General features: G+C 44.4%; 1 protein-coding gene across 10 annotated transcripts in view; it reads left to right on the top strand.

The window, feature by feature from the left end:
• FUBP1 (far upstream element binding protein 1) overlaps window positions 1-14,548 on the top strand; it is a 60,367-nt gene that overhangs the window by 36,753 nt on the left and 9,066 nt on the right. For all 10 annotated transcript variants that reach the window (XR_008306538.1, XR_008306537.1, XM_053247950.1 and 7 more), the window contains 3 exons: window positions 3,858-4,009; window positions 11,706-11,785; window positions 12,877-13,002. Coding sequence is in view for 8 of the 10 variants with exons in the window: in XM_053247950.1 (XP_053103925.1) it covers window positions 3,858-4,009; window positions 11,706-11,785; window positions 12,877-13,002 (358 nt within the window). In the remaining 2 variants the exon portion in view is untranslated. The remainder of the gene's footprint in view (window positions 1-3,857; window positions 4,010-11,705; window positions 11,786-12,876; window positions 13,003-14,548) is intronic.

Below are 14,548 nucleotides of genomic sequence, written 5' to 3'. Positions count from 1 at the left end.
ATAGTGGCTACCTCATGAAGCACCCGGTGCCGAACTCACTAGTGATAGAATGTGCCTCTTCAAAAGGAGGTCAGCGTCATTCAACACCAAATGATAAGGAGGGCAGGAAACTTGATGTCCTTGGACGTAAAATCTATGCGACGTCTAGTTTGGCAATAAAAATTGCTAATTATTCGGCATGTTTGGCGCGTTATGGCCACCATATTTGGGACACACTGTTCCAGGATTCTGCGACAATGTCGGCAGAAGAGTTCCAGGAGAACTTTAAGAGTACGTATGAAAAGTCCACTGTTGTGACAAGGCATCTGCTAAGTACTTTCAAGCATGCTGCGGAGACAGAATCTCGTGCAATGACCACTGCCATAACTCTTAGGCGTCATGCGTGGCTGCGCTCAACAAGCTTGCAACAAGACATGCGTGAAAAAGTTGAATATCTCCCTTTCGACGGCAAAGGGCTCTTTGCGGAGGCTACAGATGCGACAATGCAGTCTTGGAAGCAGTCAAAGTTTACTGCAAAAACGTTCATGGCAGCTGTAGGTGGGCAGTCGTCTAGGAATCGTACATTTGGACGACAGCAGGGCCGCACCTCATACAGACAGGAGAAAAGAGATTACAGGAGGCATTATAAGCCCTACCAACGGAATAAGCCATATGCCCAACGCCAGAGAGGGCAGAAACAGGGCAAGGATCAGCAAAAGCAGTCTCTTTGATGGGACTGTCCATCCACCTCTAAAACTAGCAACAACACAAACGCAATTAACACCGCAAGAAAGGGAACCCAGGGCTCACAACATCGGCCTTGTGCAGGTCAGCGTTTCCATCAAGCTGGCCAGCTACGCTCAAGCGTGGCACCGCATAACATCAGACCAGTGGGTTTTGAAGATTATAATCTCTGGTTACGCGATAGAGTTCAAAACTTTGCCACCCTTTCAGGGAATAGTGTATACCAGGCCAACCCAGGTGCTGAGAGACGAGGCGCAGGTGTTGTTGGAGAAGCAAGCAATTGTGCCAGTGAGGTGGGTGGACAGGATGCGGGGGTTTTACTCCCGTTACTTTCAGATCCCCAAGAAGGATGGGGGTGTCAGAGCCATTATGGACTTGAGAGAGCTGAACTTCTATGTAGACACAAGGAAGTTCAGGATGGTAACACTGCAGAGCATCTTACACCTTCTGGTTCGGGAGGAGTGGGCCATCACCCTGGACTTGAAGGACGCTTATTTTCATATAGGCATTCGCGCAGAGCATCACTAGTACCTGCGATTCACCATAGGAAGTACAGCGTACCAATATGTGGTTTTGCCATTCGGCATATCCACGGCGCCGAGAGTGTTCACCAAGGTAATGGCGGCTGTAGTAGCCTATTTGAGAACGACGGGAGTTGTTATCTACCCGTATTTGGACGATTGGCTGATGGTCAGCGACAACAAAGAAGAGTTAGGTTTGCAAGTCCAATATGTACTAGATCTTTTAAGGGACTTGGGAATCAAGGTGAACTTAAAGAAATCCAAATTGGAACCCCGCAGAAGGGTCGATTATATAGGTGCGGTTTTGGACATGCAGGAGAAAAGGGCTTACCTGCCGGAGTCCAGATACCAACAGATAAGGGAACTTGTCAGGCATATTGCTCGCGTGCAGGAGTTAGCAAGGGTTCACTAGGAGATGAATTTCAATTCAAATGGACCAAGAGCCTATTCTATCTGTTTCCACCACAGCCACTGATAACAAGGGTGGTCTCGCAAATGCTCAGAGACACCACGAGGGGCATCTTAATAACACCATGGTGGCACAGACAGCAGTGGTTCTCGATGGTGCTGCGTCTGTTGGAAAGGGTCTACCGCAGATGTCCAAGCTGTCCAGACTTGCTGATGCAGAGTCACGGCGCGATTCACCACCCGCAGTTAGACACACTGAAACTGAGGGTGTGGCGCATAGGTTATTGAAGAATACTATTAAATAATAGGAAAAGGTCCACATGCCTAAATTATAGCAGCAAATGGAGGTATTTTAAAATGTATGCCAAGCGGCACGGATTCTTTCCTAAGCAGGCTACGGTCAGACAAGTATTGCTATATATGACAACTCTAAAGATGGTGGGCCTAACAAATGCATCTTTGAAGGTGCATTTGGCGGCAATCTCTTCAGAGCATAGGGGATGGGAAGGTACTGCAGTATTTTCCCATCCGGAATGCAAGAAGTTCATTAACGGCCTGAATAATTTGTCTCCACCAATACGACGGCCACAGCAACAATGGGACTTGACGTTAGTGCTGCAGCAAGCAAGCTTTATTTCGATCAATGACCAGAACAGACACAAGCAAAAAGGAAAAAGAGAATAAAACATCATAAAATAGTAGTACGCAACTTACATGCAACGTAACAAAACTTGGCCACAGAGTTAGTACTCATACTATCAAATTTAGTCAGTAATAAATCAAGATAAAAGTCATCTGAGCGGCCAGGAAAAGACTTCAACAAGGGTGAGATAAAATCTAAACGGGCATCCCTGTAGAGGTCACAGTAAAGAATAAAATGTGCAGTTCTTTCCACACAAGGTTCTGCTACGCTTAGACCTGCGTTTTCGACCAAAGGTGACAACAGATTTTCACATCAATGCAGATATAATACTGCCAACTTTCTTTCAAAGCCTAGAATTACGCCTAGAGAAGACCATGCATTCTCTGGATGTTCGAAGGGCGCTTTTATACTACTTAGATGCTACGAAAAATTTTCACTGCACAAAGAAACTGTTCATCCTATATAAGGGGAACTCTAAGGGACACCCTGCTTCAAGACAAAGGTTGGTTCAATGGATTGTACAGGCCATAAAGCTTGCCTATACTGCTCAAGGGAAAACCCCGCCGGGGGCCATTACGGCACATGCCACTAGGGCTTATGCTTCCTCGGCAGCAAACCTGGCTGGAGTTTCGATGACAGATATCTGCAGAATGGCAACCTGGCCAACCCTTCATATAGCATTATGCAATAGATTTGCGACAAACAAAGGAAGGAGATTTTGGGCAGGGAGTTCTAAAACAAGTCCTGCCATGAACAAGTGACATGCTACCCACCACCAGGGTAACAGCTGGCTACTCACTCAATGTTATGAATGCAACGGATCACAATCCAGATAAACAGGTTGCTTACCTGTAACTGATGATCTGGAGGTGATCCGTTGTATTCATAAAACCCGCCTGAACCTCCCCACAATGTAAGAGCAGGACAAAAAGAAAAAAATCATTAGGATCATCATAGAAGGCAACTGACCGTCCACCAGAAACTGAGTAGGACACGCTCCAACTGCAAAAAATAAGGTGACAGTTGGAGGTGGCACGAGGAGCTAGCTAATCGGTCCATGAGGTCCCTGCGCAGGCGCAGAACCCAATGTTATGAATACAACAGATCATCTCCAGATCATCAGTTACAGGTAAGCAACCTGTTTTTATCCTGATGCCTGGTATAGCTTTGTACAGCCTACCTGCATACATGGCCTTGTGTTTGGGGGCAACTGAGTGGCAAGCATAGGAAATGTTTTCCTTAATAGAGTTGCTGCTTACTCTGGGAAACAAATGATTAAATGCAAGGATAATAGATGGTTGTCAATACAGTCAGACATTTGTTATCTACAGTTAATTGCCCAGAGCAATGATATGGTGAGAAACTATATAAGAACCAAAGCACATGAGTTGTAGGAAAGCTAAACTGATTACAAAACACTTCTAGATAGATACCTGAGTGGTGGAATTTCCCCTGCTAAAGGGAACGTTTAGAGAATAGAGTTTTTACTGAATATTGGACCAATTTGTTCTTCTAGTGCTTGAGGGCATCTTCACTCTTAACATTTTATGTTGTCTTAACAGGGTCCAGTGAATCCTCTTGGTCCACCAGTGCCACATGGACCTCATGGTGTTGTTCCTGGCCCACATGGGCCTCCTGGTCCACCTCCTGGTGCCCCTATGGGACCTTACAATCCAGCTCCATATACACCCGGCCCACCTGGTCCTGCACCTCAGTAAGTAATTTATTCTTGCAAAAGGTCCACAAAAGTTATTAACTGGATGAACAACGCATTCATGAATTTAGAAGACAAAGCTGCTATGGGATTACAATATTAAGAAAGTCCAAAGGGGAAAATATTTGAGTATTATTATTGTCATTAAATGTTATAGGGGGAGCCCAGAGGAATACATATGGGAAAATTCATAGTCATGGCTGTGTAGGAGTCTTTCACTGTTAGATTCCCTTTCAGAACTTCTGACCAAAGACCAAACATTCTCCCCCCCTACAAAATTGATACTTATTTTATTTAAAAACAAAACTGCTCTAATGCCATTTCTAATGTGATCCATGAATTAATAAGCTCAAGTTACTTCCAGGGCTCAGCTCAAGAGTAGGTGAAATAATAGATCGTCTGAGCATTAGTAAAGTTACTTTTTAACTCTGCAAATAACCTTCAGTTCTGAATCGAGATCCGTCGAGATCCATAAGAACAGGTAATGCGCCTGTGCAAGACCCATGCGGTAGAATGCTGCAGCTCTTTGAGGCGAACAAGCCCAGCCCCCACGCCTACAGCGTGCTATTTAAGGGTGGACTGGACACCTGTTTTTCAGTTATTTTCCTACCACCATTGTGTTCAGTCCTTGGTCTGTCACTCCTTATAGTTTAAGTTCTTCTTTCTGAGTTCAGCTATAAAATAAAATATCGAATTGATTACTGTTTGACTTGGAAATGGTTTCTGAGCTTCACTGTTTTTTTTCAAATTTGGAACAGACTTGGGCTACAAGTTGGGATATCTTTATAATGGCTGAGGAGAAAAGGACCTTCAAGAGGTGCACAGGCTGTAATATCAAGCTTCCCTCAAAAGATCTCCTTGACCTAGGTCTAATCTGCCTTGGAGAGGAGCACAATGTCTCCTCATGCAAGATATGCTTATCTTTCTCAAAGCAGACGAGAAAAAATCGGGCCTTGTGGCTTCATGCTGCCATTTGTTAAATGAATAAATAAATAATTTATGACGAGGTGCTAAGTCCTTTGACATTGGGGGAACCCTGCCCTGTGACCTTGTCATCAACTTCAAAAACTTTGATGTCGGCATTAAGCTCCCCCCCATGAAACCGTAGCCATCGACATCGAACTCTGCATTGACATTATTTTGAATTCCAAAGATCTCCTCAAAGTCTGCTCCCCCTCTGACACTGGAGTGTTTGAAGTTGAAATGCAAGCAGTCGGGATTGGAGGATTCTTCTTATGAGACCAAAGAAATCAAAAACAGTGGATTTGACAAGAGACAGGACACCATCTCCATCAGACCCTACAGACCAACCCTTGAAGTCCTCACAAAAGAAACCTTATCTACTGCTAACATCAGAGGTGACTCCAATCCGTACTGTACACACCCTGGCTAGAGGTGATAATTTAGCCATGCCATCATGACCTAAAATTAAAACTGTTTCAGTGGCAACACAAATGGCTTCCTGGCCCCATGTCAGAGTTTAAGATATGGCTGCACAGACTGTTTACAACTGAATGTTGGGACACAAACACTGAGTTTTCCCACTCCACAGAAGACAACTACTATGGAAACACAAACGGACCTACCTCCTTCCCCGTCTCACTCACCTCCTGATCACCATGGCTCTTCTGACTTAGAGTCCAATCCAGATGACCCAGACAACAGGGTGGATCCTCCAGTTGACATGCCTCCAACTACCCACGTCTCTCCTAATGAGGAAATGAAAGCGTGTCACCATAGGGAGATGGCTAAAGCGCTAGGCCTTGGTCTCAAATCTGAACTAGACTAGTTCAGAATCCACTCAGCCTGTGGCTCTGCCAGTTCTCCCAGTCATTTCACGCGCTGAACAATGTGCATGGGAGCTAATACACACCTCAACCCCTACGTCTAAGTGGCTGGAGGTTTACTTAGTTAGGTTCAAGTGAAAGATAATGAATATCTTCTAAAGCATCCCACTCCCAACTCCCTAGTCATCAACTGCGCCACTTCATTGTCCTCCAAGTCTGATCACCAACATACTACACTTGCAGACAAAGAGGGTAGGAAAATGGATTTTTTGGTGAGGAAGATTTATTCCACCTCTTGCCTATCTGTTAAGATAGTGCACTATTCGGCGTGCACTGTGAAATATACCCATGGCTTATGATCTACAAAATGTCATGGAGGTCCTCTCCCCAGAAGATTTTAAAAAGCAATTCCAAGAACCATATAAATCAGTGGCACTCACCTGACAGCAGTTGAGCACTGCCAAACACCTAGCAGAGTCTGAATTGTGCTCCTTGGCAGCTGCAATCTCCCTGCGGAGGCATGCCTGGCTTCGCTTTACCAACCTACAGGACAGTATGAAAGAGAGAATTGAGGGCTTACCGTTCAGTGGTAAGGGCCTTTTCAGTGAGGACACTGACTTGATGATGGAGAAAATGAAAAAAATCTATAGTCGCTGCCAAAACTTAAACTGCATCAACACCTACCTCTTCCTACGACTCCAAATACCGTCCTTATTTGAAACAAAAGTCCACATTCAGACAGCTGGAGCTCCGTGATTTTAGGAAGCAATACCAACCTTACCACAAACTCCCTTTTCATGGCAAGGGGAAGTCAAATCAACCTCAATGTACAAAGCAGAATGAGCCTCAGAAACAGCTTTGAGGTTCAGACCCACTCACTGTCACCACTACACTCCTCTCTTTTCCCACCACCACCACCACATAACATCAGACCACTGGGTCCTGAAGATTATATTGTGTTTAAAAAAAAAAGATTTGAAAACCCTTTTTTTTTTACCCAAGCTTTCTCAGGTTTTTAATTTTAAAATAGTTTGTTTAATTTTATGGTTTTTAAATTATTGTATTTTAACTTTTATGTGTGTGTTAATTGTTGTTAGCTGCCCAGAGACGCAAGTTTGGCAGGATATAAAATTAGTTTGTAAATAAATAAATAAATATCTTTAGGCTACGCCATAGAGTTCTGAACAACCCTGAGATTTACAGGGATGAGGTTCATTCAGTCCTCCCAAGTGTTATTGGAAGAAGTGAAGGAGCTGTTAACCAAAGGGGTTGTTGTCCCGGTACAGTGGGTGCACAGATGGGAGGGGTTTTACTCTCATTACTTCCTGATCCCAAAGAGGGATGGTGCCATATGACTTATTATGGATCTATGCCACCTGAACAAATTTGTCCATTCCGCATGATAGCGTTACAAGAGATCCTATCTCTTCTATACCAAGAGAACTGGCTTGTGACACTGGATCTCAAAGACATGTATTTCTACATTGGCATCAGAGCACGGCACAGAAAATATCTGTGGTTCGCAGTAGGAAATAAAGTTTACCGATAAGCAGTCTTGCCCTACGAATTTGCTACCGCCTCCAGGGTATTTACGAAATGTATGGCTGCGGTGGTAGCTTACCTGCAGACCCGGGGTATATCGGTCTGTCCTTTCCTGGACGACTGGCTCCTGACTTCCAAAGACAGAGAAGAGTTAAGTTCTCAGATGACATACATACTATCTCTCTTCCAAGACTTGGGGATCCAAGTCAGTTGGAAAAAATCCAAACTGGAGCCAGTTCATATTATCAACTACATTGGAGCAGTCCTAGACACGGAAACCAGGAAGGCGTACTTACCTCAGGAATGTTTCCAGTGCATCAGGAACCTGGTTCTCCTTTCCAGCAGCATCCATCTCAACCAGCCCGACTCATTCAAAGATTCCTAGGTCTTATGGTATTCTGCAACACAGTGGTGTGAAATGCCCGGTTAAAGATGCTACAACTTTGGTTTCTGTTAGTCTTCCACCTGAATGTGGATCATCAAGGCCTACATCTAGTAATCCTGGATCAAATTCTATGCTCACTTACCTGGTGGACAACGAGCAGAAATATCAATTTCCTGGAGCTTCTAGCTGTTTTCAAAGTAATGAAAGCCTTCCTACCACTTCTGTAGGAGAAAGTTGTACAAGTACATTTAGACAATACCACAGCCCTGGCCTACATCAACTGTCGGGGAGGGACAGTGTCTCAAAGCCTCTGTATACTCAGCCTACAATTATGGCATTGGTGCATCTGGCATCAGGTCTATCTGAAGGCCATACGCATGAAGGGCCTAGACAACATCCTGGAGGATGACTTGAGTTGGGTTTTTTATCACAACAGCAGCACGAATGGGAAATCAAGACAAAATATTTTAGACCTTTCTTCTCGAGTTGCATACAGCTGACTATAGATCTCTTTGCCACCTCAGAGAACACAAAGTGCACTTGTTTCTGCTCCAGAGCAGGTCATGACCCACAATCACTAAGGGATACTTTCCAGTTGGATTGGCAGCAGGAGATCCTGTATATGTTTCCTCCACAACCACTGATCAGCCGAGCGATTGCTTGCTTTCTGACTGCGCCTACATTGTGTATCCTGGTGACTCCATGGTGGCCAAGACAACAATGGTTTCCACAGGTACTCAGGTAGTGTCAGGGAACCACTACCAGAGCCTACCACAAGAGGTCGATCTCTTAATACTGAACCGTAGCATACTGCATCCAGAAGTTCTCATATTTGGCTTAACAGCATGGCGAATCAGCTTTTGTGTAAGATCCTTCTAAACTAAAGGAAGTCATCCACCAGACATAATTATAAAGGAAAATGGCTGCGGTCCAATTCCTGTACAAGGATGCATGGTTTTCACCCTATGCAGGCCACAATCAAGGATGTACTCCTACCCAACTGATTTAAAATCACAACAGCTGACAAATGTATATTTGAAGGTGCATCTAGCAGTGCTATCTTCAAAACATCCAGGCTATGATGGAAAGACTCTCTTTCCACACACACAGAGAGTAAGGCTTTCTTAAAAGGCCTTGTGAATTGGTAACTACCTATTCACACACTTATCGAACCATGGAGCATATCCTTAGTCCTTTGAACTTTGACAAAGGATCCATTTGAACCTATGGGTTCTACCTCTATCAAGCTAGTAACTTTGAAAACTGCCTTCTTACTGGGCATAGCTACAGCATAATTACGCGTAAGTAAATTGACAGCTTTGCAGATAGATTCACCATACACTAGAATTTATCCTGATAAAGTGCTAATGTGTATGGACCCAGACTTTCTACTCAAAGTGGTGTCTGACTTCCACCTCAACCAGGACATTGTTCTCCCTACATTTTTTAGGAGTCTGTCTACCTCTTTAGAATGTGCAGTACACTCCTTGGATGTGTATAGGGCTCTTTTATATTACCTGGTTCACACTAAGGACTTCAGAACCACCAAGTGCTTGTTTGTAGCCCACAAGGGCCCTGTGAGAGGCTCCTGCATTTCCAGACAAAGAATATCCAGATGGCTAGTTGAGCTTATCCTGCTAGCATACAAGACACAAAGTTTAACCACCTGAAGCAATAAAAGGAGTAACAGCAGGAGAGAAGGCATGCCCTCAACTCCTGCCTGTAGGCTCCCAGTGGCATCTGGTGGGCCACTGTGTGAAACAGGATGCTGGACTAGATGGGCCATGGGCCTGATCCAGCAGGGCTGTTCTTATGTAAGGCCCACTCTACGCTTGCCTATGCTTCTTCAGCTGCACAACTATTGGGGGTAACCTTCAAGAACATCTGTAAAGCAGTAACTTGGTCCTCTGAGTTACATTTCATCAAACATTATGCTATAGGTGTGTTCTCTGCTGCCAAGGGGAGCTTCAAGAGAAGCGTTTTGAAGCGGGTGTTGCAATAGCTACTACTGCACTCTCCTCCTTTGGGAGCTAGCTAAACACCCATTCTTATGGATCTTCATCCAGTTAAACAGGTTGTTCACCTGTAACTATTGATCTGGTAGAGATTCTTCGGCATCCATATTAAGACCTTCGCGAACCACCCCTATGCTGTATAGTGATACACTATGTGTGTATTGAGTGTGCATGCTATTATCCTTCAATGATGAACTCACCTGATTCCGGATGATCGTCCAAGAAGTGAAGAACAGGCGTCTGGCCCACCCTTAAATAGCATGTTGTAGGTGTGGGAGCAGGGCTTGGTCACCTCAGTGACCTGCAGCATTCTACCGTGAGGGTCCTGTGCCAGGCGCGTTACCCGTTCTTATGGATGTTGACGGATCTCGACCAGATCAATAGTTACAGGTGAGCAACCTGGGTTTTTTCTTCAAAAGAAGCTTTATTGCACACACAAAAAGTTGTTACTCATCAATAAATGTTCTTCCAAGTAACCATCAGCATATAGTCCTTAAATACAATCCATGCAAAACAGTTTGCACATCCATTTAATTAGAGTTCACACACTATTAGGGATGTGCATGGTCCGGACCGGCACCGAGGGGGGGGTCTACCTTTAAGGGCGGGGGGGGTAGAACTTACCCCTCCTGCCGCTCTTCCCCCTGGCGCTGTAGTTTATAGTGAAGTTTTTTGGGCAGCAGCGTTCCTCGCTGCCTCCCCTGCCCCCGTCGTCACCTGGAAGCCTTTGTAATAGCAGCACGCATGTGCGCGTGGTGGCACGCGCGCCTGTCGCCGCCGTGTGCACTTGGTGGCGCGTGCGCCGCCTACGTCACACGCAGCGTGCGTATGCGTGCTGCTGTTACAAAGGCTTCCAGGCGACGACGGGAGAAGGAGAGGCAGCGAGGAACGCTGCTGCCCCAAAAACTTCGCTATAAACTACAGCGCCAGAGGGGGAAGAGCGGCAGGAGGGGTAAGTTCTACCCCCCCGCCCTTGAAGGTAGACCCCCCCATCGGTGCCGGACCGCCAGACCGGTCCGGCTCCGAACCGATCCGGAGGCTTCCAACATGGCCTCCGGACCAGTTCGTGCACATCCCTACACACTATTCTATTATCATTTACTGAGTTATAAAGTTCTCCTTTTTAAAATGTCTGTGCCTCAGTGTGGGGCCTAAATAATCTTCTTCCTCTGAGCTATTAACTTAATATACTGTAGGACTGGCCTAAACTGAGCCTGAGCCAGCTTCATGAGCTCCCATTCCCTTACTTAGAGTGCACAATTGTGCCATAGAAGGAAACACCACCCTGCCCGGCCCAAACGAATCCTCCTCATCCTATGACTGCATTCTCTATGGTGTGTGTCATGTCACAGTGGAATTTCGATCATTCCCTCCACTCAAAAACAGACTTCTCATCTTCTTCTGGCCCTCTGCATAATCCAGAATCTCATTCCCTCTACCCACCCACTCAACATTCAGCCCCTGCTCCCTGCCTGGATCTTTGCCCTTCCCCTCCTTCTCACCTTGTGGTGATGGTATAAAGTGTTTCAGCTACTGCCTGATCACTGTTCTACTTGTTGTCCCTGTCCTTAGAAAAGGCAAGAAGCAGGGAACTGAACAACATCTTGCTGATCCACCTTTTACCCTAACTTTAGAAAAGGCAGGAAAATCTGCTGCCTCACTATGGCTCATTGGCCGGCAGGCCCCAATTTACTGTGTGTTGATCTAGAAGCATGCCAGGAAATGTGCTGCAAACCAGTGGTTTTGAGTCAACATGGGAGCAATTTCTAGTTATGTATGGATTGAGCATGGCAGAAGATGTTTTGCTCATGCAAAGGGGAGAGCTGATTTCCAATCTGTATTGCTTTATTGTAAACCGCCCAGAGATGTGAATTTTGGACAGTGTATGTATATGCTAAATGAATAAAACTTAATATTTTAGTTGCATTTAAGTGTAATCTAAATGCATGTGGCACTTTTGTTTTTAGTGGTCCTCCAGCACCGTATGCTCCTCAAGGATGGGGTAATGCTTATCCACACTGGCAGCCACCAAATCCTCCAGATCCAGGCAAGGAGAAACCTCTTAAAAATATTCTTCAAGAGTATATATTCAGAATGTCTGCACATGAATTTTCTTTTAATGCTATTTCCAGATGTGATTATTATAGATTGCAGTATGCTGCAAATTAAAATTAAAACAACTTTAAAAAGAACTTCACATTTAATTGTAAAACATAATGCCCTCTACATATGAATGTGAAGTTCTCCTCCAGCATTTTGTATACATTTTGACATTAAATCCATCAGTATAGTTATGCCAATTGATTACATTTGGAAGCACAAGTTCCTTGGTCAGTGTAGAGAATATAGTTGACTTTGGGCACAGGTAATATGAGAAATCTAACTTCTCAGGTCAGTGCGTGCGTTAAAACAGTAAGAGTACATAGGATAGATTCCAGAGTTGCGTTATTTTACATAGCTAGCAACCCAGTTTAGCTCAGAGCTCTTTATTAATTTAAGAGTTACATTGACTTAGTGTACAATATGTGTATGCATCCAATTATACCAGAACCATATGAAGAAGCTATATTTTAGTATAAAATGGATGTGACTCTTTCTTAAAAGAGTACTCCTATGCAGAGTTCTGTGTAGCTGCTTTGGAGCTCTGTGTTGGAATACTTTGTTCCATATGAGCAGAAGCTTCCCGATTCACTTCAGTCTTAGAGGAAATTGCCATATGTCTTCCAACATACATTGACCATTCCTGTTGAATGGAGCCACACCTGTTAGTTCACTGAGTATGAACTACCACCTTGCATTTATACTTGTACTGCTGGCTGCTGCTGAGGTGATTATATGTGCCAAATTGCAAATTGTTTACTTGCTAGAGTAAACAAAGAAAACAAATATTTCTGCAGTTAGCTTAATTGATTTTATAGATGATCTAGGGCCACTATGTGTACAGTTATCCAGGTGGTTGTGATATGGTGACATGGCTTTCCCTATGTTGGAGTGCTTTCTTGGTAATTCAGAAAATGATGATTGAAGCAGCCCACAGTGGATGTTATTGTGCTGAAAGGTGTGAAGTCTTTGAAGAGAAGAGAAATCACTGAAGCTTACCAATATATGCTAAACTGAAAGTAATGTTCAATTTCCTAGGCAAGCCAACAGATCCTAATTCAGCAGCATGGGCAGCTTATTATGCTCACTACTATCAGCAGCAAGCACAGCCACCACCTGCGGCTCCACCTAGTGCACCACCAGCCACTCAGACCAATGGACAAGGTACCAGCTGACTTGTATGATAGAAATAGTTACTTCTTATGATGGGATTGTCTTTGTAAACCTCTACATGATAGAGGTTTGATTATACTGCAGTATGTTTATATTGTAAAATATGTTTTCTCTGTGTGTTGTATATTATGTACAACAGTCCACACCTTATAATTTCACATCATGTATGTATCATTTATCACAGCATTTTTGAAATTAGGTCTCTGAAACTTCGGATATAACATTGTGTTGGCAAGGATTAAAATAAAAGGCGTGGTGCACATTGTTGCCCACCCAAATTCTTGCTGTAATTAAGAGAATCTCAACCTGCAGTAAATATATAACTTCCAGGTTTCTTGCAAAAATGAATGTTTATTGTAGTGTTTAAAGACTGGAGCTGTGAACTGTATAGAGTACTATATTTGTGAGGTAATACTCCATCAAGATCAGAGATGGCCAACTTTGGAAGTGGAGGGGATGCTATTTATGGTGCTCATTGGTTCTAGGCATGTTCACCTAACACATTCCTTAGCACCGACAGCATGTATGGAATGTCCTTTCCTGACCACAGATAATTATGAACAGTTTCTCACTACCCTTAAGGCTAACTTGGTTCACTCACAACCATGTTTAAAAATTAGGAACCTTGCTTGTTTGTGTTTTCCATCTTTCATTTCAACAGCATTTTCCAACTGGGCTCCACAGTGTTTAGTGAGCTCTCAAGGTCTCTGCTGACCCTACTCAATGTTTCTCCCTCAAGGGCCCAACATCACTGCTACCTTGCTCAATCTTCCCCTCTGTCTTTCTCCATCTAGCTTCCTTTGGGGTTGGCTTGGTTATTTCTTGCATGTAGTGTTGTCATAGTGCTTCATTTACCCTTCCTTACATAGGGATAGGATCAAACTAGATTTTTATCTACAGCATTACATTTCCAAATCCTGTTTGAAAGTGAGCAGTAGGTAGGGAAGAACACTGGCAGCAGGAAGAAAGCAGGGGCCATAGAAGGCCATCCAAATTGGCCAAGTCAGCCTGTGGGCCACTAGTTGGCCATCATTCATCTATGTATTGGGGTAGGAATTTGCTTCTTTTCAGTCTGGGGCATAACTGTTCTGTGAGACTCTTAACCTTGCTCCAGATCCAGTCACTGTAGAGTTCAAAGATAGAAAGGTCATTCTGAAGACCCAGGTCAGCAGGGCAGGCTGGGGGTCGGTGAAAAGTCAGGAGTGCTCTTAACTCTTCCCTCCCTCCGATGATCTATGTTCTTTGGGCCACGTGGCTCATGAACCCACTCAATCCACACTGCCCAGAACTGTGGCTATCTGGAAGCCTTTAGAAATCCTATGACCACTGTATGAGGAGCATAGTGCAGTGGGGGATTTACCCACAGCAGGACACATGCAGCCATCATGTGTATTCTGTGCTTGAATCTATGAAGTTATTCCCATGATCACTAGAAACCGGGCTTAGGGAGCCCAGCCCAGTTTCTAGTGATCATCAGAACCACCGGGCTCACAGGTGAACCCAGTGGTTCCACGGCGGCTAGCCTGCCTAAGAAACC

Source organism: Hemicordylus capensis, chromosome 4, assembly GCF_027244095.1.
Source record: "Hemicordylus capensis ecotype Gifberg chromosome 4, rHemCap1.1.pri, whole genome shotgun sequence".
Lineage (NCBI taxonomy): Eukaryota > Metazoa > Chordata > Lepidosauria > Squamata > Cordylidae > Hemicordylus > Hemicordylus capensis.
This window is presented reverse-complemented; position numbering and strand designations above follow the sequence as displayed.